We start from the raw sequence: 26729 nt of genomic DNA, 5'->3' as shown, positions 1-26729 counted from the left end.
ATTCCAGGTGATTCTTGCCTGCTGGATAGTGTTAGGTGCTCTCTTATTGTATTGCCACCAGTACAGGATTCCATGTCAAACAGTATTGGTATACTTTGTTCTACTGACCAGATTCTCATGAATAATGATTTATATGGATGCAGCTTTACTGTATGATTAAATGATGATGGTGTCCTCTTGGGTAAAATAGTCGCCCATTCGGATCTCCGGGCGGGGATTACTCAAGAGGATGTCGTTATCAGGAGAAAGAAAACTGGCATTCTATTGATCGGAGCGTGGAATGTCAGATCCCTTAATCGGGCAGGTAGGTTAGAAAATTTAAAAAGGGAAATGTAAAGGTTAAAGTTAGATATAGTGGGAATTAGTGAAGTTCGGTGGCAGGAGGAACAAGACTGTTGGTCAGGTGACTACAGGGTTATAAACACAAAATCAAATAGGGGTAATGCAGGAGTAGGTTTAATAATGAATAGGAAAGTAGGAATCCGGGTAAGCTGCTACAAACAGCATAGTGAACACATTATTGTGACCAAGATAGATACGAAGCCCACACCTACTACAGTAGTACAAGTTTATATGCCAACTAGCTCTGCAGATGATGAAGAAATTGAAGAAACGTATGATCGAATAAAAGGAATTATTCAGATAGTGAAGGGTGACGAAAATTCAATAGTCCTGGGTGACTGGAATTCGGTAGTAGGAAAAGGGAGAGAAGGAAACGTAGTAGGTGAATATGGACTGGGGCAAAGAAATGAAAGAGGAAGCCGCCTGGTAGAATTTTTGCACAGAGCACAACTTAATCATAGCTAACACTTGGTTCAGGAACCATAAAAGAAGGTTGTATACATGGAAGAAGTCTGGAGATACTGACAGGTTTCAGATAGATTATATAATGGTAAGACAGAGTTTTAGGAACCAGGTTTTAAATTGTAAGACATTTCCAGGGGCAGATGTGGACTCTGACCACAATCTATTGGTTATGACCTGTAGATTAAAACTGAAGAAACTGCAAAAAGGTGGGAAATTAAGGAGGTGGGACCTGGATAAACTAAAAGAACCAGAGGTTGTACAGAGTGTCAGGGAGAGCATAAGGGAGCAATTGACAGGAATGGGGGAAAGAAATACGGTAGAAGAAGAATGGGTAGCTTTGAGGGATGAAGTAGTGAAGGCAGCAGAGGATCAAGTAGGTAAAAAGACGAAGGCTAGTAGAAATCCTTGGGTAACAGAAGAAATATTGAATTTAATTGATGAAAGGAGAAAATATGAAAATGCAGTAAATGAAGTAGACAAAAAGGAATACAGATGTCTCAAAAATGATATTGCCAGGAAGTGCAAAATGGCTAAGCAGGGATGGCTAGAGGACAAATGTAAGGATGTAGAGGCTTATCTCACTAGGGGTAAGATAGATACTGCCTACAGGAAAATTAAAGAGACCTTTGGAGATAAGAGAACCACTTGTATGAACATAAAGAGCTCAGATGGAAACCCAGTTCTAAGCAAAGAAGGGAAAGCAGAAAGGTGGAAGGAGTATATAGAGAGTCTATACAAGGGTGATGTACTTGAGGACAATATTATGGAAATGGAAGAGGATGTAGATGAAGATGAAATGGGAGATACGATACTGCGTGAAGAGTTTGCCAGAGCACTGAAAGACCTAAGTCGAAAGAAGGCCCAGGGAGTAGACAACATTCCATTGCAACTACTGACGGCCTTGGGAGAGCCAGTCCTGACAAAACTCTACCATCTGGTGAGCAAGATGTATGAGACAGACGAAATACCCTCAGACTTCAAGAAAAATATAACAACTCCAATCCCAAAGAAAGCAGGTGTTGACAGATGTGAAAATTACCGAACTATCAGTTTAATAAGCCACAGCTGCAAAATACTAACGCTAATTCTTTACAGACGAATGGAAAAAATTGTAGAAGCCGACCTCGGGGAAGATCAGTTTGCATACCATAGAAATACTGGTACACGTGAGGCAATACTGACCTTACGACTTATCTTAGAAGAAAGATTAAGGAAAGGTAAACCTACGTTTCTAGCATTTGTAGACTTAGAGAAAGCTTTTGACAATGTTGACTGGAATACTCTCTTTCAAATTCTGAAGGTAGCAGGGGTAAAATACACGGAGCAAAAGGCTATTTACAATTTGTAAAGAAACCAGATGGCAGTTGTAAGAGTCGAGGGGCATGAAAGGGAAGCAGTGGTTGGGAAGGGAGTGAGACAGGGTTGTAACCTCTAACCGATGCTATTCAATCTGTATATTGAGCAAGCAGTTAAGGAAACAAAAGAAAAATTCGGAGTAGGTATTAAAATTCATGGAGAAGAAGTAAAAACTTTGAGGTTCGCCAGTGACATTGTAATTCTGTCAGAGACAGTAAAGGACTTAAAAGAGCAGTTGAACGGAATTGACAGTGTCTTGAAAGGGGGGTATAAGATGAACATCAACAAAAGCAAAACGAGGATAATGGAATGTAGTCAAATTAAGTCGGGTGTGCTGAGGGAATTAGATTAGGAAATGAGACACTTAAAATAGTAAAGGAGTTTTGCTATTTGGGGAGCAAAATAAATGATGATGGTCGAAGTAGAGAGGATATAAAAATGTAGACTGGCAATGGCAAGGAAAGCGTTTCTGAAGAAGAGAAATTTGTTAACATCAAGTATAGATTTAAGTGTCAGGAAGTCATTTCTGAAAGTATTTGTATGGAGTGTAGCCATGTATGGAAGTGAAACATGGATGATAACTAGTTTGGACAAGAAGAGAATAGAAGCTTTCGAAAAGTGGTGCTACAGAAGAATGCTGAAGATTAGATGGGTAGATCACATAACTAATGAGGAAGTATTGAATAGGATTGGGGAGAAGAGAAGTTTGTGGCACAACTTGACCAGAAGAAGGGATCGGTTGGTAGGACATGTTCTGAGGCATCAAGGGATCACCAATTTAGTATTAGAGGGCAGCGTGGAGGGTAAAAATCGTAGAGGGAGACCAAGAGATGACTGCACTAAGCAGATTCAGAAGGATGTAGGTTGCAGTAGGTACTGGGAGATGAAGAAGCTTGCACAAGATAGAGTAGCATGGAGAGCTGCATCAAACCAGTCTCAGGACTGAAGACTACAACAACAACAGGGATTCCTTAATAAAACTATCCCAGTAGCCAGTTACTTGGCATAGTGCTATGGTGATTTGAAAGTCAAAGGTATGTTATTATGTAATGCTATGCTCTGCTTACAAAGATTTCCCTATATTTTCTGTTTGAACATTCCTGATGTGCTCCTCATTGTCTCTCTTCTGCCACAGGAAATTGTGGGAAGAAAGTTTGTATGTTGGATTTTTCAAACAGCCTCACAGTTTTAGCTGAGACCAGTCCTGAATAAGGTAGAAACAAGAATGTCTTGTCTTCCTCCTCTTAAATGCCCTACTAATCTGTACTATAGTGTACCTGTTTATGTGGGACACTTCCTTCAGGTGTTGTGGATCGGCTAGAAGACATTCCTTATCACTGATTATGCATGCCATATATATAAGGGTGATTACACTGTCTACTGTTGCATACAGGCAGGATGTCACTGGTGCCTAGGGATACAGTGTCTTCTTCACTTTATCTGGTCACTCTGATTTCTTGAGCAGAGCCAACATTTTTCAGCGACACCATACTTGTATGCACTTTACAGTCCACAAGGAGGAGATTAGTGTTTAATGTCCCATCGACAACAATGTTGTTAGAGACAGAGCACAAGCTTAGAGTAGAGTAGGATTGAGAAGGAAAGCAGCTATGCAATGTTGAAGGAACCATCCCAGCATTTGCCTTAAGTGCTAGGGAAATATAAATCAAGTTGGCCATACATGTGTTTGACCAGTTATCCTCCCAAATGCGAGTGCAGTGCGCTAACCACTGCGCTAGCCCATTCAGTCAGTCCACAAGGAAGGGGTGCCTCTGTGGCCAATACTGAGCACCATTAACTTGCGCAACTTTGGACTGGTCAGATATCCGGCAATGCTTCTAAAACCCACTATGGGACACAGCAGTCACCACATGACGAATTTGCCTGATGTCTTGAAAGTGCTTAAGGACATGTGACTACAAAAGGATGAATTGCTCACAAGTGTTGACATTTTATTCCTCTTCACAAAAGTAGCACCTCAAGACTCATTAGCACTCCTTACTTGACATTTTGATCTGGAAATAGTTATGCGTTTTGAACATGCATTGAATACCATCACCTTCAAGTGTGGTGGAGATTGTATGAACAGATTGGATGTAGCAGCCATGGAATCCTCACTGGCTCATGAGATTTCAAATCCCTACATGGAATGCTGAGGAAATGGACATTTAAAACCCTTGCCAAAAGCTCAAGCACTTTTTCCGCTGTGTTGAGAGTACTTTCATGGTGTGGGAGAATAGCCGACAGGTGCTCGACAGCATGCTTAACAGCATTCATGAAAACATTATACTCACTATTATTCAATAGTTGTCTCCATTTCTTGCATGTGATAAGCCATGCAGCATGTAGGAAAAAGACTCTCACAGGCATGTATTCAACGAGCTGCCATCATTTGTCATAACATCGGACATTGCTAGCCATTCTAGTGCATTAAGTATGCGTCATCTGCAATAAGGAAAGCCTTTCAGCCAAACTACTGCACCAGTACAGTGAAGCACAGATGAGTAGAGCATTCAAGAAGAGAAAAGATGCAGCCACCTGGGAACAGAATGAAGAAGTCAAAAGACTCTCATTCCTCTCCTACTTAGGGCCAGTCTCAGGCAAAACTGTGAAGCTTCTTGAAAAATCCAACATAAAGAACTGTCTTCTGACTACCACTTGGAATTTAAGAGTATCTCAGCTCTGAATGTACCTGGGACCTACAGCATCTCTTGTGAATGTTGCCACCAGTACAGTGGGCAAATGCAGAAATGTATCTCTCAGCTCTGCAAGGACCACATCCAGCATGTTCAGCTGAGACACACAGAAGAAATCAGCAATAGCAGAGCAGAGCACAAAGGAAGACCTAGATTTTTACTTTCAGAACACTTACGTGCTTTGCTGAGCAACCGGCTTTGGGACAGTATTAATAGACATCCATGGAAATAAAGATTTGTGACAATTTGGTCAATAGGGGTGAAGGACACACACAAACTTTGTTCAGTTTGGAATCCTATGCTACCAGCAAAATGATGAGAGCACCTCTGCATCATCCAGCATGTAAGACTCGAATGGACTGCACAGACAGAAATTTGAAAGCAGCCTCCAGTGCACTCACTACTCTCACCAGTGCAACCTCACCCTCCTTACCATCCACCTTGCACTATTAGTATAAATATTACATCACCAGCAATTCTTGACACTGTGTCAGAAACTTCTTCAACAAATCATGGCCTTTTAGCACTACCACCAGGTTGGAAACCCAAGAGCTTTTCATCAGTATTATATGCCAGGAAGTCTTCATTAACACACATTGTTGTTAGTGTTCGGATTGCTATAAACAGCAGGTTTTTTTTGTACATTACAGTAAACTCTTATTTTAAATACCATTTAATTTGTAACACAAATAATTTCATTCCACAGCAGGCGCAGACAAGATACACTTACTGGAAGAGGAGTTGCAAGTGTGTGCGGTGGCAGCAGATCGGTACGCTGGAAACTATCATGCCTGGCAACACAGAACATGGAGTATGATGAGGCTTGCAGAAACTGATCAGTTGTGGTTGAAGGAGTGGCAGTGGTCAGAAGGCTGGATGTCTCTTCACATATCTGATTACAGTGGATTACATTATAGACAGTTTTTGCTGCGTCACTTGCTTGGAGATGGAAACGCGGGTATTGCAGCATGTACAGAAATAATCACTTCTGAACTGGAAAGCAGTACAGATCTTATTACAAGGTATGTTGCACTTGTTTTTGTGTGGAGAGAGTAAAATTGGCATCTGTAGTGTTTTTGTTTGACTCTAAACCTGAATTCATAGGAGAGGTAATGCACAATAACTCTCAAATTATATCATTACTGTATCACTGTGGTGATTTATCTATCAAATAAAGATAAACTGATTTTGCCTTAGGTGAAAACACAGTCCCTTGTGTTCATTTTTGTGCATCATTGCACAGAAATATGGATGATTTCTCTGTTGCTGACATTACCAGGCATGAAGATTTGCTTTGATTGACCTTTCTTCAGAGAGGTAGAACTAGAATCAGCATAATTCAGGATAGATTGTGCAGTACTCCATATTTGGCTAGCTTATGTTTGAGTGATATTTTTTATAATAGCCGAGGAAGTTGCAGGAATATAGCAGGAGATTTTTTTTTCAGATGTGTATACTGAACCTATGTTGGAGTAATATTGTTTCAATATTTCTCGTCATGCTATGCAATATTCTTATTGTTGTACAACAAATGTGCTAAGTGAGTATTTTGTTTTTGCTTAAACATTATAACATCCCAGCTTCCTCAACCAAATTATAACGTCCCAGGACTTTCTGCACCAAATTATAACATTTCAGCTCCTCAACACCAAATTAAAACGTTGCATTGGGAGGTGTCTGCTTCGTGCAAAAGGTCTTGAGTTCATATTGACAACAACAAGTAATTCTTCATTACAGACGTTTATTTACAAACAGAACTGCCAGACTTCACAGACTCAACAACTGACTCTCAGAGCTAACCGCACTGCATATCCGAACAGAACTGAACTGGCAACTGACAACTCCTAGGTGTATTAATATCTTTCCAAACAATGAGAGTCTTTGACAATGTTTTGTTTACAATACGATAGCAATTCATGACTTAAAACTAAATTAGACATTACAGAATTTTAGTACAGATTGAAGTAAGTAAAAGGATCAGTACATATAAATTCTTACAAGCATAATTTCCAAATAGATTTTATAACATTTTTCTACCAGCTTCTGGATAACCTTCACCAGATTTGTACCGATGTTTCCAGAAATATCTTGACATTTGATTCTGGATATTTCTTGAGTGATTTAGAACAACTATTTATATGTAAAATGATTTAAATCGTGTTTCAAAACGTAAATAAATCTTTTTAGCAATATTTCTTGATACAAATCGTCTTTCGAAATTAGGTTATGAAACAGTTTTCACAAGTTTTCGTATTTTTGCGATCATAATATAGAATTTCTCCATAGAAAGCTCCAGAAGTGTGCATTAAACGTTCATTTAGAGACTTTCTCTTTAGCTGGTGAGTTTTTTTAAAAGTATCTTGTCCATATTATACGAAATAATTTAGCTCAAAGCTGATAATTTATACAATTAATCAGAGCTACAGCAAACAGTGAGTCTTTCTTTTACAAAATGAAATATAATTACAAAATTGAATGAAAATAGGTTACTAACACTAATATATATTTACATTAATTCTATTTTTGTTCTTTCTGTGCAAAATGTCCTAATATTGACACAGTACAATATTTAAACATCACCAAAGTTTCCCTTTACATTTTGCATATCTGTATCGACATCCCCTAAAAGTCTACAGTATCGAATACTTCAGTATGTCCCAATATGTCCTGTAATGTTACACAACCCCCCCATCAGCACTTCCACGTGAAACACGGAAGGGTTGATGTCCTTACATTACAAAACAGAAAAGTTTTACACATATCTTTGGTGTCTTCTTTCTTGAAGACCGGTGATCTTCTTTCTTGAAGGTCAGTGATCTTCTTCCTTAAAGGTCAGTATACCTCAATGCCACACACTGTATTTCAGTCTCATCTTCACAGTCCGTATGGTTTCCATATACACTGCAGGCTATCACAGGCTGCAATAGCACAGTCCGCTATGAATATACAGCATACAGTGGTCAAACCCAGTTAAACATTAGCAAAAGCATTTAATAGTCGGTGGACCGGTTTTTAAGGACACAGAAATTTGAATTCTCTAAAGTCTAATTACTCAAGAAAATTTACTCTAAATAATTTCTTAAAGCTAAGAGAGGATAGACTGACAGATGGAGAAAATTGATTATACAGGATCACAGAATAAGTGTAAGATGCAATGCCAGAATACGAAAATGAAATATGACAATTGCATAGCTAGGGGACCTAGTGCTCGCCAAACACTTAGCACACAAAGAATGTATGCTCCCCTGATGAATCAGATAAATACAACATAACAAAGTATACAAAAATATCCTGGTAAGATTACATATAAAAGTCTATAAACATATATTATCTAAAATACTTTTTTACATTTTTTTTTATACAATTTCAGTTCGGTCACGTTTCGTAGGCCAAACAGTCTGCCAGAATTTGGGTAGACTAGACGGTAAGCATTTGGATGAGGATTGTCCTGAATCTTGAAAGGTCCAATGTATATGTCAAAAAACTTTTTTAATTCACCACTGATGGCTTTAGACTTCACTTGTGTTTTAACAAGGACCAAGTCTTCAATTTTAAATTGAGTAGGCTTCAATCTTTTGTCATGTCTACATTTCCTCTTATCACCTTGAGATTTCATGGTCTTTCTCACTATTTCCTCTCTCTCTTGAGTACTTAATGGTTTGCAGACTGGAAAATCAGTGAAATCACTAATTGGATGTGGTGGTTTGCTATTATACTGTATTTCATAAGGCGAAAACCCTGTTGAGGAATGCTGTAGGCTGTTCACAACATCTTCGAATTTCTCAACATGTCAATCCAACTAGCATGATCAGTATTGCAGTAGGTTCTAAAGAATCGCCCAATTTCCCTCATGTATCTCTCCGAAGGGTTTCCTGACAGATGAAAAGCTGAAATAAGAATGTGACTTATATTTTCATCTTCAACAAAAGCTTTCCATACTCCAGAAGTAAATTGAGTCCCATTGTCTGATAAGATTTTCTGAGGTTTTCCATCCCTGCCAAAATAGTCTCCTCTGATTTTTGAAATAATGCTCTTACTGTTTGCCTTGCGAAGAGGATATAACTTAATGAATTTTGAAAAAACATCAACCATAACAAAAATGTAGCAATAGCCTCCTCTGGTCTTCGGTAATGGTCCATATAAGTCAACAGCGACTAACTCGTGTTGTTCTTTTGGTAAGATGTTTTGCATCAATCCTCGACAAGTTTGGTTGGATACTTTTACTCTTTGGCACCTGTCACAACCCGTCAAAATTTTTCTAACCCTCCTGGCTATGTTGTTAAAGTACACATTTTCTTGGATTTTCTGGATACACTTTTGAATCCCACAATGACCAAAACTTTCATGAATGTACTTGATGAGTACATTGATGTACTGTTCAGGCCAACATAATTTCCATACATCGCTATCTACACTGTTTCTCTTGAATAGAAACCCCTTGTAGATTTTATAATAATCTCCCACTTTTTCATGTCCCTTTTTCCCTAAATAACTTTTGACCAGTTTACAGTTCTCATCGTGGTTCTGATTCTGTCGGATGTCATTACAAATGTCTCTGATTTCTTGTTCATTGTCCACCCCTCTTAAATACATAATTTTGAATTCTTTTTCACATTCCCCACTGTCATCTTCCAAGTCACCCCCCACAGGTAGTCTAGATAAAGCATCAGCAACTACATTATTGGGTCCTCTAAGATATTTTATTGAGTAATTAAATTGTTGTAACAAGAGTGCCCACCTGGTAATCCTCCCATGATGCAACCTACATTCTTGAATATAAATTAATGCCTTATGGTCTGTGTAGACAACTACGTGGTTTCCCAATAAATAATTTCTGAATTTAGAAAATGGCCAAAAGCTCTTTCTCGGTAACAGTGTATTGCCTCTCATGTTTTTTCAAGGTTCGACTAGCAAAAGCAATAGACCTGTGTTCTAGTTTCCCATTTATATTTACTTCTTGGAAAAGGTGAGCACCTAGGCCATAATCACTACTATCTGCCATAATGTAAAAAGGTAAACTTAAATCAGGACAGTACAAAATTTGACTGTTACATAACTGTTTTTATTTCTTCAAAAGCAGCTTCACATTCCTGATCCCAAACCCACATTGCGTTTTTCTTCAGCAATCTGTTAAGACTTGGAGCATTTAGAGCTTGTGTACTAATGAACTTTCTGTAGTAACTGCACATCCCGAAAAATGACTTTAGTTGTTTCTTGGTTTTTGGAATTGGGAATTTTGCAATTGCCTCGAGTTTTTCAGGATCTGGCAAAATACCTTCCTCAGAAATACTGTGCCCCAGAAACTTCAATTTTTTCATACCAAACTTACATTTAGATAATTTAAGTGACATTCCCCCTTTCCTTAATCTATTGCAAACCTCCCTCAAAGTATTAACATGTTAAAGTATTAACATGTTAAAGTATTAACATGTTCTTCCCAAGTTTCTCCAGTGATCAAAATGTCATCTACATACACAGTTAATTTTGATAAAAGATCTTTTCCCAAAACAAAGTCAAGTGCTCTAATGAATTCGGCTACTGAGACATTCAGCCCAAATGGTACCACACAATACTGGTAACATCTTCCCCCATACAAAAAGGCAGTATACTTTCTGGAATCATTTTCTAATTCTACTTGGTGAAATCCTGATGTGAGATCTAAACTGGTCATGTATTTCATTCTTTCAAATTTATGAAGTAATTCGTCTATATTCTCGGGATGATCAGTCTCTCTTTCCAGATACTTATTTAGGTGTCTTGAATCTAGTACAAGCCTGACACTGCCATCACATTTTGCAACCACTACCAAAGGATTATTGTATTGGCTCTTACTTCTCTCAATGATGCCCCACTCTTCCATCTTTTGAAGTTCCTTTTCTACATCTTTTCTCTTTGCAATGGGTACACTATAAGGTTTTATAAAGAATGGCTCATGTGGTTTTAATCTGAGTTTACATTGATAATTCTTTACTCTGCCAGATCTATCATCAAAAACATCACAGTAATTCCACAATAATCTTTCTAACCCTACCTTCTGTTCTTGGTTCAAATTATCTGATTCCTCTACACAATAACCACTGTCTTTAGAAAATGTAACGTCCCTAATTTCAATTCCCTTATCAGCACAGTTTTGAACCGACATGTCAGTACTGGAACATACTCTCGTCTTAGGATCGATAAAGGTAAACAAACTCTTTTCCCAATCAAATGCTGCATTAGCTTTTAATATCCAGTCCATACCCAACAGTACATTCTCATTTATGTCACTTATTACAAGACATCCTTGAGTAAACTGTACATCATTTATACTGAAGGACAACAACACCTGTCTATTAACAATTTTGCTCAGTTTGCCGGTAATGCCTCTAATTTTTATTCCAACAACTGCTAATTCAACAAAGTCAGGATCATGCTTAATTATATCTCTTAATTTGCTTGAAATGGCACTAATTGGACTCCCTGTGTCAATCAAACAATACCCTTCCCAACCTGCAGCTTTAATTTTTATGTATCGACTACCAATAGTGGTGTTTTCCCTTTCTTCCTGTTCTTCATACAAAAGATCTTCTGCTATCTCATCATACCTCTGTTCCATATTTAGGTTTTCTTTATTAGGCAATACTTTCTTCAAACTTCTAGGTCTACTGGAATTTACTGGAATGTCTGGAGTACTATTTACCTCACACACATCCTGACTAGTACCCCGTTTGATGATTTCATTAGGCTTAAAAGCAGAAACTGGTTCACAAATTTCCCTTAATTTGATCTTAACATCATTGTCATCACTGTAATCTTTAAATTTGTCCCAAACAGATTTCAAAATAATCTCAGATTTCAGTGAGACAATCTCAGTGATATAACTTTTTATAGACCTGACCAGAAACATCATAGTAAAAATGCATTGGAAATTGGGTTCTAGCTCTCAGTTGGTGTAAGACTATAGAGCGACAAGTTAAGTTTTTATCTTTTTTGTTTTTGCCTCGTTGGCTATTTACTAAATTTCATTCCTGTTCTTCTGTTTAAGAGGTTTAATCTCACATTTTTGTAAGTGTAAATTCATTCAGTCTGTAGCACTGTAGTTCCTCACTTAAGAGTCAGGTATGTAGCCTGTAAATGCATCAGGTTCGGTGACACATCAGGAGGATAGCAAGTTGCAGTTAGGTGTTCCTTGTTTTGCCCACAAGCTCTGCTCTGCTTCCGAGGCACCTCATTTGGTGAATCTGTCCTCACAGCAGAGTGAGTGGTGGGTGGTAATGCGTTTGTGTCACTCGAGGCAGAGGAACAATGTGAAGACTGGCTGTCTGGCCTAGGTCATTCACACTGTCCAAGTAGGCACAAGGGAGGAGAGGTTTACTAGTTATTGTGAGCTCCAATGTTAGGTGCATTATGGAGCCCCTTAGGCAGAAAGCATTCAGGGCTGGAAAGAAAGCCAATGTAAACTCAATATGTCTGCTGGAGGGCCTTACTGAGGTGTGGAGGCAGCCTTGCCTGCAGCTATTGGGCATACAGGGTGCAGTTGTCTGCAAGTTATGACTCACATTGGCACCAATGATGCCTGTCATGCAAGTAGAGTTAGCAATTTGCAGCATTGTTCCCAGAGTTGACCAGGATCCTTCGGTTTGAAACTGAATGGAGGGTCTCAACCAAAGTCTTTTTCAACTCTGTGACAGTCTTGGCTGCAGATTTCTAGACCTGTGTTATCGCTTAGGTATTTTTAGGACTCCTCTTGATAGGTCAGAGCTGCACTAGAGAAAGCAAGCAGCTACTCAGGTTAGCAGAGTACTTTTGGAATGCACATTAGGATTTTTTAGGCTACCAAATTTATTGTCCTCCAGGAAAGTTCTCACCAGGACTGAGAACTGACTGGAAACTGGAGTGGAAAGCTCTGAGATATTTAGAAAGTCAAGGAACGTATATTAGAAAGATAGATTAGAGGCTATAAGATGGGCAGCGTTCTCTGCAGTTGACAAAAATATTGTCACTATTTAGATCGAAGTTGAGTGTGACAGAGAAGTTATCTCATCACATATAACAGGTGTAGGTGACACCAATTTACTTGTTGGGTGTTGTAATTGGTCACCCGATTTCACTGTGCAATTTCTAGAGTCATTCAAAGAAAGTCTACCATTAGTAGTGCGTAAATCTCAGATTGTGCAATACTAGTTGGAGGTGACTTTAACCTACTGAGTATAGACTGGGATCTCAATGGATTCATTGCGGGGTATACAGAGACAGTCATGTGAAATGCTTTTGAACACAGTTTTCTGAAAACTACCTTGAGCAGCTAGCTTGGCAGCCCACATGCAATGGGAGTATCTTACACCTTGTAGCTACAAATCAGCTGAACTTTATCGATAATGTCAGTATAGATAAAGGAATTAGTGATCATAATGTCATTAAAGCATATTACTAAAGTTAGTCCAAAAGGCCAGGAGGGTGTTTCTTCTAGACAGAGTAGGTAAGCAGTTGTTATCATCTCACTTAGACAGTGAATTGATTTCGCTTAGTTCCAGTAAGATAGCAATAAGCATCCCTGGTGTGGAGAAGCAACTGGAAGATTTAAAAGCAAATAAATCACAGGGGCCATATGGGACCCCAATTCGATTTTATAAAGAGTACTCTACAGCATTGACCCCTTACCTGGCCTGCATTTATTGTGAATCTCTCGCCCACCACAAAGTCCCAAGCAACTCGAAAAATGTGCTGATGTCTCCAATATATAAGAAGAGTGAAAGATCAGACCTGCAAAATTATAGACCCATATTCCTAACTTCAGTTTGCTGCAGAATCCTTGAACATATTCTCAGTTCGAATACAATAAACTTTCTTGAGACTGAGAAGCTTATTTCCGCAAATCATCAGCTTGCTCTTTTCTCAAATGATATACTGTGAACAATGGTTGGAGGGCAATCGAAAAATTCCAGATTTTTAGATTTCCAGAAAGCATTTGACATAGTGCCCCATTACAGGCTGTTAATGAAGGTACGAGCATATGGAATAAGTTCACAGATATTGAGTGGCTCAAAGACTTCTTAAGCGATAAAACCCAATATGTTGTTAGTTGGCCTTCCCCACCACAGTTCTCACATTCTCATTCCATTTCACATCGCTTTGCATTATTAAGACCAGATATTTAAACGACTTGATTGTTTCAAGCTGGACACTAGTAATGCTGTATCCAAACATTACATGCTTGTTCTTTCTACTCATGTACATTAAATTACAGTGTATCCAGATTTAGAGCTAGCTGCCATTCATCACAACAACAGGAAATTTCATCTAATTTGTCTTGTATCCTCCTACAGCCACTCAACTTCCTCACGTTGCCGTACACCATGGCTTTACTAGTGTCCTGCTTGACAAGTCAAGTCATTTAAATATCTGGGCATAATGTTACAAAGTGATGTGAAATGGAATGAGCATATGAGAACTGTGGTGGGGAAGACAAATTGTTGGCTTCTGTTTATTGGGGGAATTTTAGGAAAGAGTGGTTCACCTGCAAAGGAGAAGACATATAGGACGCTGGTGTGATCTATTCTTGAGTACTGCTTGAATGTTTTGGAACAGTAAAAGGTGGGACTGAAGGAAGACATTGAAGCAATTCGGAGGCGGGCTGCTTGATTTGTTACTGTTAGGTCTGAACACCATGTAAGTGTTTGGAGGTGCTTTGGGAACTCAAATGGGAATTCCTGGAGGGAAGGCGACATACTTTTCAAGAAACAGTATTGAGAAAATTTAGAGAACTGGCACTTGAAGGTGGTTACCAAAGGATTCTACTGCCAGCAGTATAGATTGCGTGTAAGGACCATGAAGATAAGAGAAATTAGGGCTCTTTCGGAGGCATATAGACAGTTGTTTTTCCCTTGCTCTGTTTGCGAGTGGAACAGGAAAGGAAATGCCTAACAATGGTACAGGGTACCCTCCGCCATGCACCGTGTGTTGGTTTGCAGAATATTGACGTAGATGTAGACTTTGTGTTGTTGTATCTGGTCAAATTGTATCCATTCATCCATTTTTTTTTTTTTTTGAGGCAGGAGGTATGTGGCATACAGGGTGTGTGTCACTTTTGATGGAGACTTGGATTGCCACGTTAAGATAGTCAAGTTCAGATATTAGACATAAAATGCTTTAAAATGCTTTAAACACATAGTGAGGCAAATGCTATATCACTGAAAAGACACTTTAGTGACATTAAGAGTCAAACGTTCACTTTCCTGACTCCCAAAATATGCAAAAACTGCGTATGAGTTATATTTGTTACTTGCAAGGACTTATTTTTAGTAACATATTTTTTTAGAACCTGTAGGTGAACTTTTATTTTGAAAGCCTTCTATTGTATTTCACAGTTTCAGATCACACAGATAGTGTCTTGCCAGGGATTTGACTTCTTAGTATGTTGTCATCAGATCATGGTTAAGCAGTAATTTATAAAAATATATTAATGCTGAAACTCACTGTCCAAATGTATGCATCATCACAAAAATTCTCTCTTGTAAGTCTTGGGTGCGAGCCGCTTGTGGCCTAGCAAACCACTAGAAAACCACACAAATTTTGAGACGATGGGAAAAGCTAACAGGACGCGTGTCACTTGCAGCTCACTTGTTTATAGTAATTATAAAATGTGGTGGGAAAGGGAGTAAATAGTTTCATGGTGTTTGCAACATTCTTAGCACAGAAGGGGTCATAATTGTTGTGAAGCATATGGAGAGGCAGAAATGTACTGTTATACATCTCTGTAAGCAAGACTTCTTGTTCTGTGTTTGTATGTGAAGGTAGCAGCGTACCTAGTGCTTTCTGGGTACGTATTTATTCCAGTTGCCAGAATATAAAGGGTGATTATAATTAAACTTTCATACCACTGTAGAAATAACATCACTGATCAGTATGACATCAAATTGTAACGGAATATTATCGGAAAAGGGGGAAACTGTGTGGAAAAAGAAAAACAAATAGTTACAAATTGTAGCAATACATGGAACTGTTAATCTTCATAATTTAATAGTGGTCGACTACAAATGACAAGTGAATCATACAACAATGCCTAAGGTGTATGTTTGACACTAAACAAACTGACTGCTCAGTGTGCATGGGTGTACAGATATGATATTGTCAGTTACATCCACCACAGCAAGGTCATAACACGTCAAATGGAAAAAATAAGATTTTAGTTGTCCTGAGGTCAAAAACCATTTAAAAAGCATCAATCACTTCGGTTTTTAATTGTCCTGAGGCCAAAAACCACATAAAAAGCAACAATCAGAATTAAATATGATTATTAATTTCCATGTGACTGGCACAAAACATGATCAAAACACTGTCCACAGTTACCTGCGACAAATTGAAATTGAGAAACAGCTTGTTCCACAATAAAAATTATTCCATTCACACATCTACGTCGTTGGAGAGTTGGGATGATGTGGTTGTACAAAAGTCACTCATAGCTCTTACCAGTGACAGCACAGGTAACAGGACTGGAAGCACCTGTCTCTTCGAAAAAATATGGCCATATTATAAATGATGCCATAAACCCGCACCACACAGTGACCTTTTGAGGTTGAAGTAGTACTGGTTGATTTGCGTGTGGATTTTCCGTTGCCCATATTCGACAATTCTGTGTATTGATATATCCTGTCGGGTGGACGTAGGTTTTGTTTGTTCACAAAATCTTCCATGGCCAGTCATTGTCCACTTCCATGCAAGCAAGAAATTCTAAAGCAAAGGTCCCTCTTGCTGGCAGGTAAGCAGTAAGCAACTTGTGCACATAGTTAATTTTGAATGGATACAAAGAAGGATGTTTCATAGGATTTTATGCACTGTGCTCACTGGTACGTCCAATGTTCAGGCAATTCTCCATGCATTACACGTTTGCACAACACCACTTGTCTCCTCCTGCATTGCTATGTCACTGCTTCCATTGACATTGAATCAATTCGTTTCCTCCCTCCAGCAGTTTGCACACCAAAAGAACACGTCTTTTCGAGTTTCCGAATCTTTTCTCCAGACCCATGGCAGTCATTGAACTAAAGCCTTTTTTCAAACCCTTGAGCACGTGGAACTTCTGCAGAGCGACAGGTGTGCATTCATCATTCTTGTAATACAGATTTACAAGTAGAGTGTGATCCTGCATTGAGACAGTCACGGCAAACATCACAGATGCGAAAGGACCGAAAATGTGATAATCGTGTGGGGAGAGGTGAGGACTATAGGGATGGTGCTAGAGTGTCTCCCATTTGAGTTGAGTAACTTCTGCATTATTTACACTTGAATTATGCTGACATGCTTTCTCATGAAGCAGTACGGAACTTGGTGCACTACTCCACAATGATGGGTTTTGGTAGATTTGCTGCCCCATACACATTCTTCATTCTCTGATGGATGTCTACCGGTGCTTGTGCTTCAGCAGCCAATAATGGAACAACAGCAGATTGGTCCTGTTTGGACACATTTGGTGGTAATGTCTCCATACTTCATGTTACTGCATTTACTGCGTGCATATTGGAAAGACACGAATGCCACACCATTCCCTCCCTTACATTTTGATATTTATTTACCCATTTCTGAGATGCACTATGTTGCATATATGCTTCAGCAACACCCTAAAATGAAAACTTTTTGATTGCTCCTTGTAATATGTCTACCAAATCTGGTTGAAATCATTCCAGGTGTTTAGGATGTGGTATTTACCTGTGGTTTTGTCCATGTAAGCACATGTCAAATCTATTTCACATGTATTTAATATATTTCACACATATTTGTACACATATTTCACCTATGTCTCTGATGACTATTTCCCTGTAATTTCATTGTCATGCAGCTCATTGTTTATGACTACGTATCTCCTTATGTGTTGTACAACCATATAATTTTGCTGGTACGTTCAGTGGTGCAAGGGAACAATCTGCAAATTATGTTGTGAATACAGTTACTTTCAGACAAGTAATAAATTAAAATAACAGACCTCATGCAGCAGTTTTACTGCAGAGTAATGTTAATATAATGTTGTTTGACACATACCCAAAGCTGCATTCTCTAATATTGGGAGTGTCAAGAAATGGCTTTACTGTATTGTTCCAATTTTTTTTTTTTTTTTTGTTTGTCAACAGTCTTTTCCTCTTCATCTCAGAGTAGCACTTGCACCCTACATCCTCAATTATTCGCTAGAGGTTCTCTGTCTTCCTCTACAGTTTTTGTCCTCTACAGCTTCCTCAAGCACCATGGAAATCATTCCCTGATATCTTAGCAGATGTCCTATCATCCTGTCCCTTCTCCTTGTCACTGTTTTTCATACATTCCTTTCCTTTCCAATTCTGCACAGAACCACCTCATTTACCTTATCTGTCCACCTAATTTTCAACATTCACTCTTAGCACCACATCTCAAATGCTTCAATTTTCTCCTGTTCCAGTTTTCCCATAGTCCATGTTTCCCTACCATACAAAGCTGTGCTCCAAACATACATTCTCAGAAATTTCTTCCTCAAATCAAATTCTGTGTTTGCTACTAGTAGACTTCTCTTGGCAAGGAATGCTGTCATTGGTTATTTTGCTGCCTACGTAGTAGAACTTCATAACTTCAACTACTTCATGGCCATCAGCCTTCTTACTGTTCTCTTTTCTGCTACTTCTCATTATTCTCATCTTTCTTCGATTTACTCTCTATCCATATTCTGTACTCATTAAACTGTTCATTCCTTTCAGGAGGTCATGTAATTATTCTTCATTTTTACTCAGGATAGCAATGTCATCAGCAAATCGTATCATTGATATCGTTCCACCATGAATTTTAATCCCACTCTTGAACTTTTATTTCCATCATTGCTTCTTCCATGTACAGATTGAAGAGTAGGTGTGAAAGACTACATCCCTGTTTTACACTCTTTTTAATTCGAGCACTCCATTCTTTGTTTTCCACCCTAATTATTCCCTCTTGACTCTTGTACATATTGTATATTACCCATCTCTCCCTATAGGTTACTCCTATTTTTCTCAGAATTTCGAACATCTTGCATCATTTTACATCGTTGAACGCTTTTTCCAGGTCTGTCTACAAATCCTATACTGTATGTTGATTTTTTTCTTTAGTCTTACTTTCATTATCAACCGGAATGTAAGTATTACCTGTCTGGTACCTTTACCTTTTGTAAAGCCAAGCTGATGATCATCTAACACATCCTCAATTCTCTTCTCCATTCTTCTGTATAATATTCTTTTAAGTAACTTTGACGTTTGAGCTTTTAAGCTGATTGTGGGAGAATTCTCGCACATGTCAGCTCTTGCAGTCTTCGGAATTGTGGGGATGATATTTTTCTGAAAGTCAGATGGTGTGTCACCAGACTCAAACAACAGTCATTGTGTTGCCACATCTCCCAATGATTTTATAAATTGTGTTGGAATGTTATCTGTCCTTTCTGTCTTAATTGATCTTAAGTCCTCCAGAGCTCTCTTAAATTCTGATTCTAATACTGGATCCCTTTCAAACTACCACCAATGAAATAAGTGCCAAATACATGGTGTCAGATTATACCACACGATGCATTCAAACTCCATGGTCGTTTGAACACTTTGTGAGGCCAATGCAAGTTTGTTATTGACCAGCAATTCATACAATTAACACATTACAGTAACATATATTTTATGTCATAAATAGGTTTTATCTGTCAAATAATTTTATTGCTGGATAACTCTGCGGCAGTAATTCACACAATGTTGAAAATCACTGCATGTATTGTTTGATGTAATTAAGTGAGGAAGATATAGGGATGCGGATGAGGAATATGCAGAGCATTTCATCAACTGATACCAACTTTATTTGTATTTGTTGAGAACTGACAATCATATTCATTGTACTATCTATATAAAATGTCATTTTATCTGTTTTGTTTGTGACATTCTTCCATTGGTTGTGCTTGTTGGGGTAAAACTCAATTTTGTGAAGCAATTTGGTGCTATTAATGAAGATTGAATGAATAATATGCCATCTAGCGAGGCACTGAGCTGCACATGTGATTTCATCTTATTCCATATTATTAAGTAATATTGACTCATAAATGACAATGAAATGGTGTAGAAGTAATGTATTATGAATGAATTTAGGTATTCCTCCCTATATACATAACGTGTGTAGACAGTGGTTCCACTGCAAATCAATGAAACCTTCCGAAGGGAAAATATGACAATTTCTCATAGTGGTGATGCAGTGGTAACAGGCCTAACAAAAAAGTTGGCAGTTTCAGACTTGTTTGCTTGGGGCTCTGGTGCAGACTAATAAATGTTAGGCGTGTCGTGTAATATAAGCTTTACAGATTTTCTTTCTTTTTGTTGTTATGGGGCTCTAATGTCGTGACGATTTAAAGTGTGAGTGTGGATCTGGGTTATATTGGCTTATTCCCCCAAATCACCTTTCACTTCTTTATGAGGTGACTTACTTGGAGTTTGCAGCCACTCTTCTTTACTGAATAGCTGGCTGCTGGAAACCCTCTTGACTTCTTCTCCATCGAATAACGCTAGGTACAGGAAGTTTTAGACTGTTTCTACTTATGAAATAAGTAGACATACAAACTTTGCTTTTCGTCAACTAACAATGTATTTGACTTCCATACACAATGAAAATCTCACTTTCCACATGAATATGTAACTTCCTGCTAGCCTCTCGTACAGTTGGATGTTAGAAACAAATAGAGTTACAGTTAAAAGAAAGTTGGCTTGGATACCATGGCCTTTCTTAACATGAATCATAAAATGAGTCTTGCCTCGTAACGAGGTTGTGTCAAGAGTACTTTTTCAACTGTTCTTGTTTTAGTAACAATAGTCAGTGACACAATAAGCACAGATCTGCATATAAACTCCGTGGCTCTTCCTTACACTCTCACAAAAACATCTGTGGATTGCCCGACAGGTACTTGTCAGTGCTGTCTGACTGCTGCATCCACTTTCTTCCCTCGACTGATTTTAAACCTGCACACACAAACATGTGACGCACAGTAGGTAGGATTCTGCCATCCCACACTCATATCCAGAATATCGTGTGTTCGAGACGGTAGGACGCTGATTGGTTCTAGAATTTACACAGAAATTATCGAATCACAACATATTCGTTATGTATGTGCACCACTTCTTATCTATATTTGATGTCAAACTGTCATAGCTTCCTATATATGTGTACATGTTTCCATATGTACACACATTTTCCCTACAACACCTGGCAGTTCTCACATCGTGACAGGCTTCCTCTTATGTGATTTAATGTTTGTCTAGAAGTTTATATTTGTGTATATGTGGTTGTGTGTTCGTGTAGTCTGATTCTTCGGCCTTCTTATCTAAAGATAAGATTTAGGTTTTCAGTAGCCATGGAAATAAGGAAGGACTTCAGTGATAGAGGTTTTTGAATATGGAAAGAAGGGGGAAAAAAAACAGGTCCTCAAATGAGAAGTAAGAAAGGAAAAAAATGGATATGGATGCTAAGATCGAAGAAGAGAAAGAAATAGCGCCAAAGGCAGGAAACCCTTCCCACCCCTCTTCCCTAGGATCCCTACCCCTCAGGTACTTTAGTGAGGCGCTGGAGGTGGTTTGGTGTTAAATTGTCTCCTACAGGACGGACTTGTCCCACCTTCACCCTCTGAGGTCCGCGAAGGAAATCTTAGCAACCCTATGGAAACGGAAAATTATGAAAAATCAGGCACACTTGTTTTTGAGGGTTGTTTGAAAGGGGTGTGTTTTGTGATAGTCATGATTTATCTGTTCTTGTAAATCATGCTTTTAGCTACAATACACACCCCTTTCAAAATTTATTCAAACCTTCTCATCTATATCACATCTCATAAAAGGTATAAAATACTCTATACAATATAGAAAATCTATACACTATGGTATAACAGTTGTTCAGCTAGTCACATCTTATTATATTTTCCACCAATATAATACTCTATTTAGTTTATTTCGTCCAGATATCACTTTTTTCCTCTGATTCTCTTAAGTTGTTCTCTATTTCATAGTCATATCAGGTTTTCTAAGCAATAAAATTACAGAAGATTTCAAAGGAATTCAGGGCAAGAAACTATTTGGAAAAACACCGAAAACAATTCTGGATTCAACGATCATTACAGCACCCGTTAACTTAGAATGTTAATGTCTTTTCCCTCTCTTGTGTTAAATGCCCATCGAAATATTACCTTATCAGCATGTATTTAAACCACTTTCAAACAGCCTCCTCCTCACTGTCGCAGGTGAAACTTCAACACCCAAACCTTTCAGCTGTTGGCTCATGTCTTTAGAAGTAATTTTATGGTTCATTGTTGCCATGTTTGTAAGTCTACTCATTGTTCTAGGACTGATTTTTCTTTTACATTCAAACTTTCCTTTCCTGTTTGGCTTGTATCCACCACCTTTCTGCTTTGATTTTGCTTACAGTTTTCTGTAATATTCTCATTCTGTCAGCAATTTCTTGCTGTGTATAATGATTTTCAGCAAGAAGTGCTACCACAGCTGAATCTTTCCAAAGTGAAACATCTTTTGTCTTCCCCATAAGCTCACTTTCTTTGGATACCCCATGATTTATTCATGTAGCCAGAAACATGCAAGTTCACAAGCTATATAATGTCTTGTTAATGTAGCAAGAAGTTGATAGAGTAAATAACAAGCTGTAGTACACCACGAAAACGTAATAATACATTACAGTAAACACAGTTTCAAAGCATGTACACAGTCAGCTAACACCAACACAATTTGGAGGGAAAATGACAAATATTACCAATGTTAAAAATTCAGTGGTCTGTAAGTTGCTTGGAAGGGAAATTTTGTTGTATCAGTCAAACCGTTAAACAAATCAGTTATTACACTTTTTCTACTATTTTTACACCAGAAAACTTAAGAGTATAACAAATAATCAATTAGTCTAATAATTTGAACACGTCTGTATGTACAATAGATAATTACAAAGAACTACCATAGTTCGATAATTTTAAAAAGCTGAGTTGCCTCCATCTTGCAAAGATGGATGTGGAAACGAACCTGCTGTGTCCTAAATGCCAAGCAGCTGCTCATAAAGTGCTTGCCACAGAGTTTTCAGGCTGTAGCTACTGTCTCTGCCCTTTGGTATGGAAATTTGGAAGCTACCAGGTGTTTGAGACTTACCTGTCTCAACCATGGAAGGCAATCAGCATTTTTCCTTCTTACAGGGAATACAAGTTAATGAGGACGCTGTGGAATTTGTGATGTGGGATTCAACTCTAATTAAAACATACTTGATTCTTGAGTGGAAATTAATTAAAGTTCTACATCCTGTCTCATCATCACTTGCTTCTTGGTAGAACAGTTCAGGTTCTGGAGCTAAAATAAAATTTCATTTAGGTCATGATCCATCATATTTGTGATTAAAGATAGCTTTTATAGTGTCACCTCATTTATTTGAAGGAAGATAAGTCCTTCTACACAAAAGTAAATCGCCTTGCAATGGAACCAACGTGTGTGTGTGTGTGTGTGTGTGTGTGTGTGTGTGTGTGTGTGTGTGTGTGTGTGTGTGTGTTTTCTGGTTCTTTCCTGAAAATAATTAAGACTACTACTCCCCGTGTCTTTGAAAAGTTTTATCCCTGGGGTCGTTACAAGTCACGTGCGCCAATTAAAAATGACAACATCTGTATATGAGCGATATTACTGTCTTCTGATCAAAGTAATGAGCAGTTGAACTGTAATCTGATTTGAGGTGGCAAGTGCCAAGACCATATTGTGTTTCCATACAAGTCATCTTGCTGCTTCTATTGATCTGAATAGAAGCTGGCAAAGTGAGGCTGAGGCAGCTGTACTCTTGAGGTTTCGACTTGAGAGAGAGAGAGAGAGAGAGAGAGAGAGAGAGAGAGAGGTGTGTCAAAATGTGATCACATTCAAACTTAGGTCCTGGAATACTATTGTGTTACACTTTTCTCTTTGAATTTTTAATCAAGGGCAAATAAAATTGATAACCTGATGACTTCACCAGTGAGTCAGTCATTAAGAGTGACTCTAGCACCTGCAATGATATGTATTAATTAACAAATATCTGGGTTTCTTTCTTTTTTCTTTGTTAGTGGCCTCTCATGTGTGCACAAGTGTGCATCCTGACACATCACAAGCCTTGCTAGGTTCTTAGTGTTACAGGTCAAGGATTTAATCCTTTTTACGTATGGTTCAGATTGACAACAGATGGATGACTATTTTCAGTACTCCTGAGCTTGGGTCCTGTGCCACTGTTCTATGCAATGTACAGGAAGTATTGTTTTTCTCCAATAGCTTCCAGCCACTTCTGACATGTGCATCTGTATGCTACTCCCAAAACTGTTCTACTCTACAAGGTGGAGAATACACCTCAAGAAACACTGTCTGTATGGGCCCTAATCTTTATTTTAGTCTCATTATACTTAATGTGAAACTACGGAAGCGTTACGCAGTCTATCTTGACAACAGATTCTCTAAGTTTGTTCGGTAAGGTTTAGTGATAACCTTATCCTATTACATTACACTTGTAAACTACAGTTTGTAAATGTTCCACTGTCACCTGTACAACTGCTAAACAAATTTTAAATTTATGGATTGATTGTTCTTGTTCCATAATTATCGACTTGACAGTAGCAATTGCTGCCTTATGCAGAATGATATGCATTATTTCTCAATAAGATTCTCTGTATGAAAATGTTGCTAATATTCTAAGTAAGAGTACATCCATGATTAATCTAACACCCTTTTTGACATTACAAATAAAAATTATTCAGTGAAATATAAAGAAAATGATTTAATGGAATCAATTTTACGTGTTTGTTTCTATGTTTGAATATTGTGCTTTATAAGAATGTCAGGTAAAGTGCATTTGATCTGTAATTACATCGCCTTTGGCCCCAATAGTTTAATGGAAATTACTCAGTGAAACACTGTTTTTTGACATGACATTTAGGAAAATAAGAAAACCAAGGTTGATTGTTTTAATATAAATTTTGTGCATATAATAATTCCCTGAACATCAAAGTAACACAACAGTTTGTAATTGGTGAACTATTAATTTTTTTTGAACTTCAGTGTTCATTTATTTTCTCAACATTTAATGTGTGTGCCTAAATAAAAATACGTTAGCACTTAAGCAGCGGCAAATACATTACTGTTGAACTCTCATATCTACGAACCTTTAGATTGCACAAAGATGGGTAATTATGTGCATTATAGGAACTACGAGGAAAGAAACTATATTTGTTTATCACTTAAAATGTCTGAATAGAAATAACTTCCTTGTGTATGGTTAGTGGTTCTTTCCTAATACAGTTTTCCATCTCTCATGCAGGACTTTCCATTTGATAAGAGATTTCATTTTTTTGTACAATTTTAATTGTTAATTTAGCACGTGCAGTTGAGAAAGCATCTGCTTCATTAATTTTGAATCTTCTTTATTGCCCCACAGGTTTGTCTTACTGTTTATGTTTTAAAGCAAATAAATGTTATTTATAAATGTTTACAAATGCATTTAGTAAATTTGTGCATACACTTATGTTTCCATTTCTTTCCAAACTTCAGGTATCCAAGTCATGAGGCACTGTGGAACTATCGAAGATCAGTTTTGACGTGTGCTAAAGAATATCTCCCAAAATTTGACTCTTATCCAAATGCTGCAGTGCTCACAGCATCTGTAAATGGGAAGTGTGTTCCTGAGAATGGTTTTGAATGTGGGACAGTTTTTAAACCTGAAGAATTTTGGAAGAGAATTGTACAACAAGAACGTCATTTTGTGGAAAGGTGTAAGATGACAGACAAACAATTTGTACTTCGTCACTTACACTGGATGCTCAAAGCTCTTGGAGTTAACTTGGAAGAAGGATGAGAAGATAAGAATAATACACTAAATTCAAGTACAAAATTTAGTCCTTCTGCTCAAGACGTCCTGCACATTACAGTTGTGGGCTTGATGCTGCAGAGTCTTTAATTCACTGACCATCACTTTAGTCATTGTGAGGATTATTGTTTGTGAAGTTGGAGGAGCAATGATTCACAGCTTGTTAAAAGCAGAATGGTGCCTTATTATTTTTGGTTTGTTAAGAATGAGTAAATTGTACTGCAGTTGCCATGTTGCCACACAACACAGTGGTAGCGCACATTCACGCCCCCCCCCCCCCTCTCTTTCACACACACACACACACACACACACACACACACACACACACACACACACACACGGAGAGAGAGAGGGAGAGAGAGAGAGAGAGAGAGAGAGAGAGAGAGAGAGAGAGAGAGAGAGAGAGAGAGGTGTGTGTGTGTGTGTGTGTGTGTGTGTGTGTGTGTGTGTGTGTGTGTGTGTGTGGCGGAGGGAGGGTGGGGGGGGGATGAGAGAGAGTGATACAGAAGGGGGAAGACACCATGACTTCTGTCCAGTTTTTCTGTGAAAAGATGTGTATCTTAACAGTTTAATAAATGGTGTATATCTGTGCCATTTGATGTTCAGTATTAAGTTTTATCTACTGAAGAATCTGTTTCTGTACCTGTCGTTGTTGTTTATGTTGTTTACTCTGAGTCAGATATTTTGTTTATTGTTACTTTTTGGAAATTAAAGTGGTGGTCGTGCTATTTTTCTTGACAACTACTTATTCATTACTCATTTGCAGCTCAGTTACTCACCAACAAATTCCTTTGTGTGAAATTATGGAATATCAGATATTATCCTGCATTTTTTTTCTCCAATCAGTCTCAAGATGCAATAGTAGATTACCCATCACCCCTTGCCTACCCTCTTTGTGAAGAAGAACTGCGTGTGCTTACCAAGCAGTTCTGCATCTGTTGTACATAACTTTATTCTATTCAGTGAAATAGTGATAAATATTACATTTTGTCCTGGATTTCCCATCAATACATATCTCATACTTGT

General features: G+C 38.1%; 1 protein-coding gene across 2 annotated transcripts in view; it reads left to right on the top strand.

Annotated features, from left to right (window-relative positions):
* The window catches only part of LOC126281964 (protein prenyltransferase alpha subunit repeat-containing protein 1), a 38089-nt gene extending 11642 nt beyond the window's left edge, over positions 1–26447 (top strand). The window contains exons 4-5 of one of the 2 annotated variants that reach the window (XM_049981337.1): positions 5566–5881; positions 25388–26447. In XM_049981337.1, the coding sequence (XP_049837294.1) occupies positions 5566–5881; positions 25388–25691 (620 nt within the window). In that variant the 3' untranslated portion in view covers positions 25692–26447. The remainder of the gene's footprint in view (positions 1–5565; positions 5882–25387) is intronic. The other variant, XM_049981338.1, reaches the window with a different exon arrangement.
* Positions 26448–26729: the final 282 nt, after the last annotated feature.

The sequence above is a fragment of the Schistocerca gregaria genome, chromosome 7 (assembly GCF_023897955.1).
Source record: "Schistocerca gregaria isolate iqSchGreg1 chromosome 7, iqSchGreg1.2, whole genome shotgun sequence".
NCBI classification, from domain to species: domain Eukaryota; kingdom Metazoa; phylum Arthropoda; class Insecta; order Orthoptera; family Acrididae; genus Schistocerca; species Schistocerca gregaria.
Note: the sequence above shows the minus strand (reverse complement) of the source record. Positions and strands in the feature narration are given on the sequence as shown.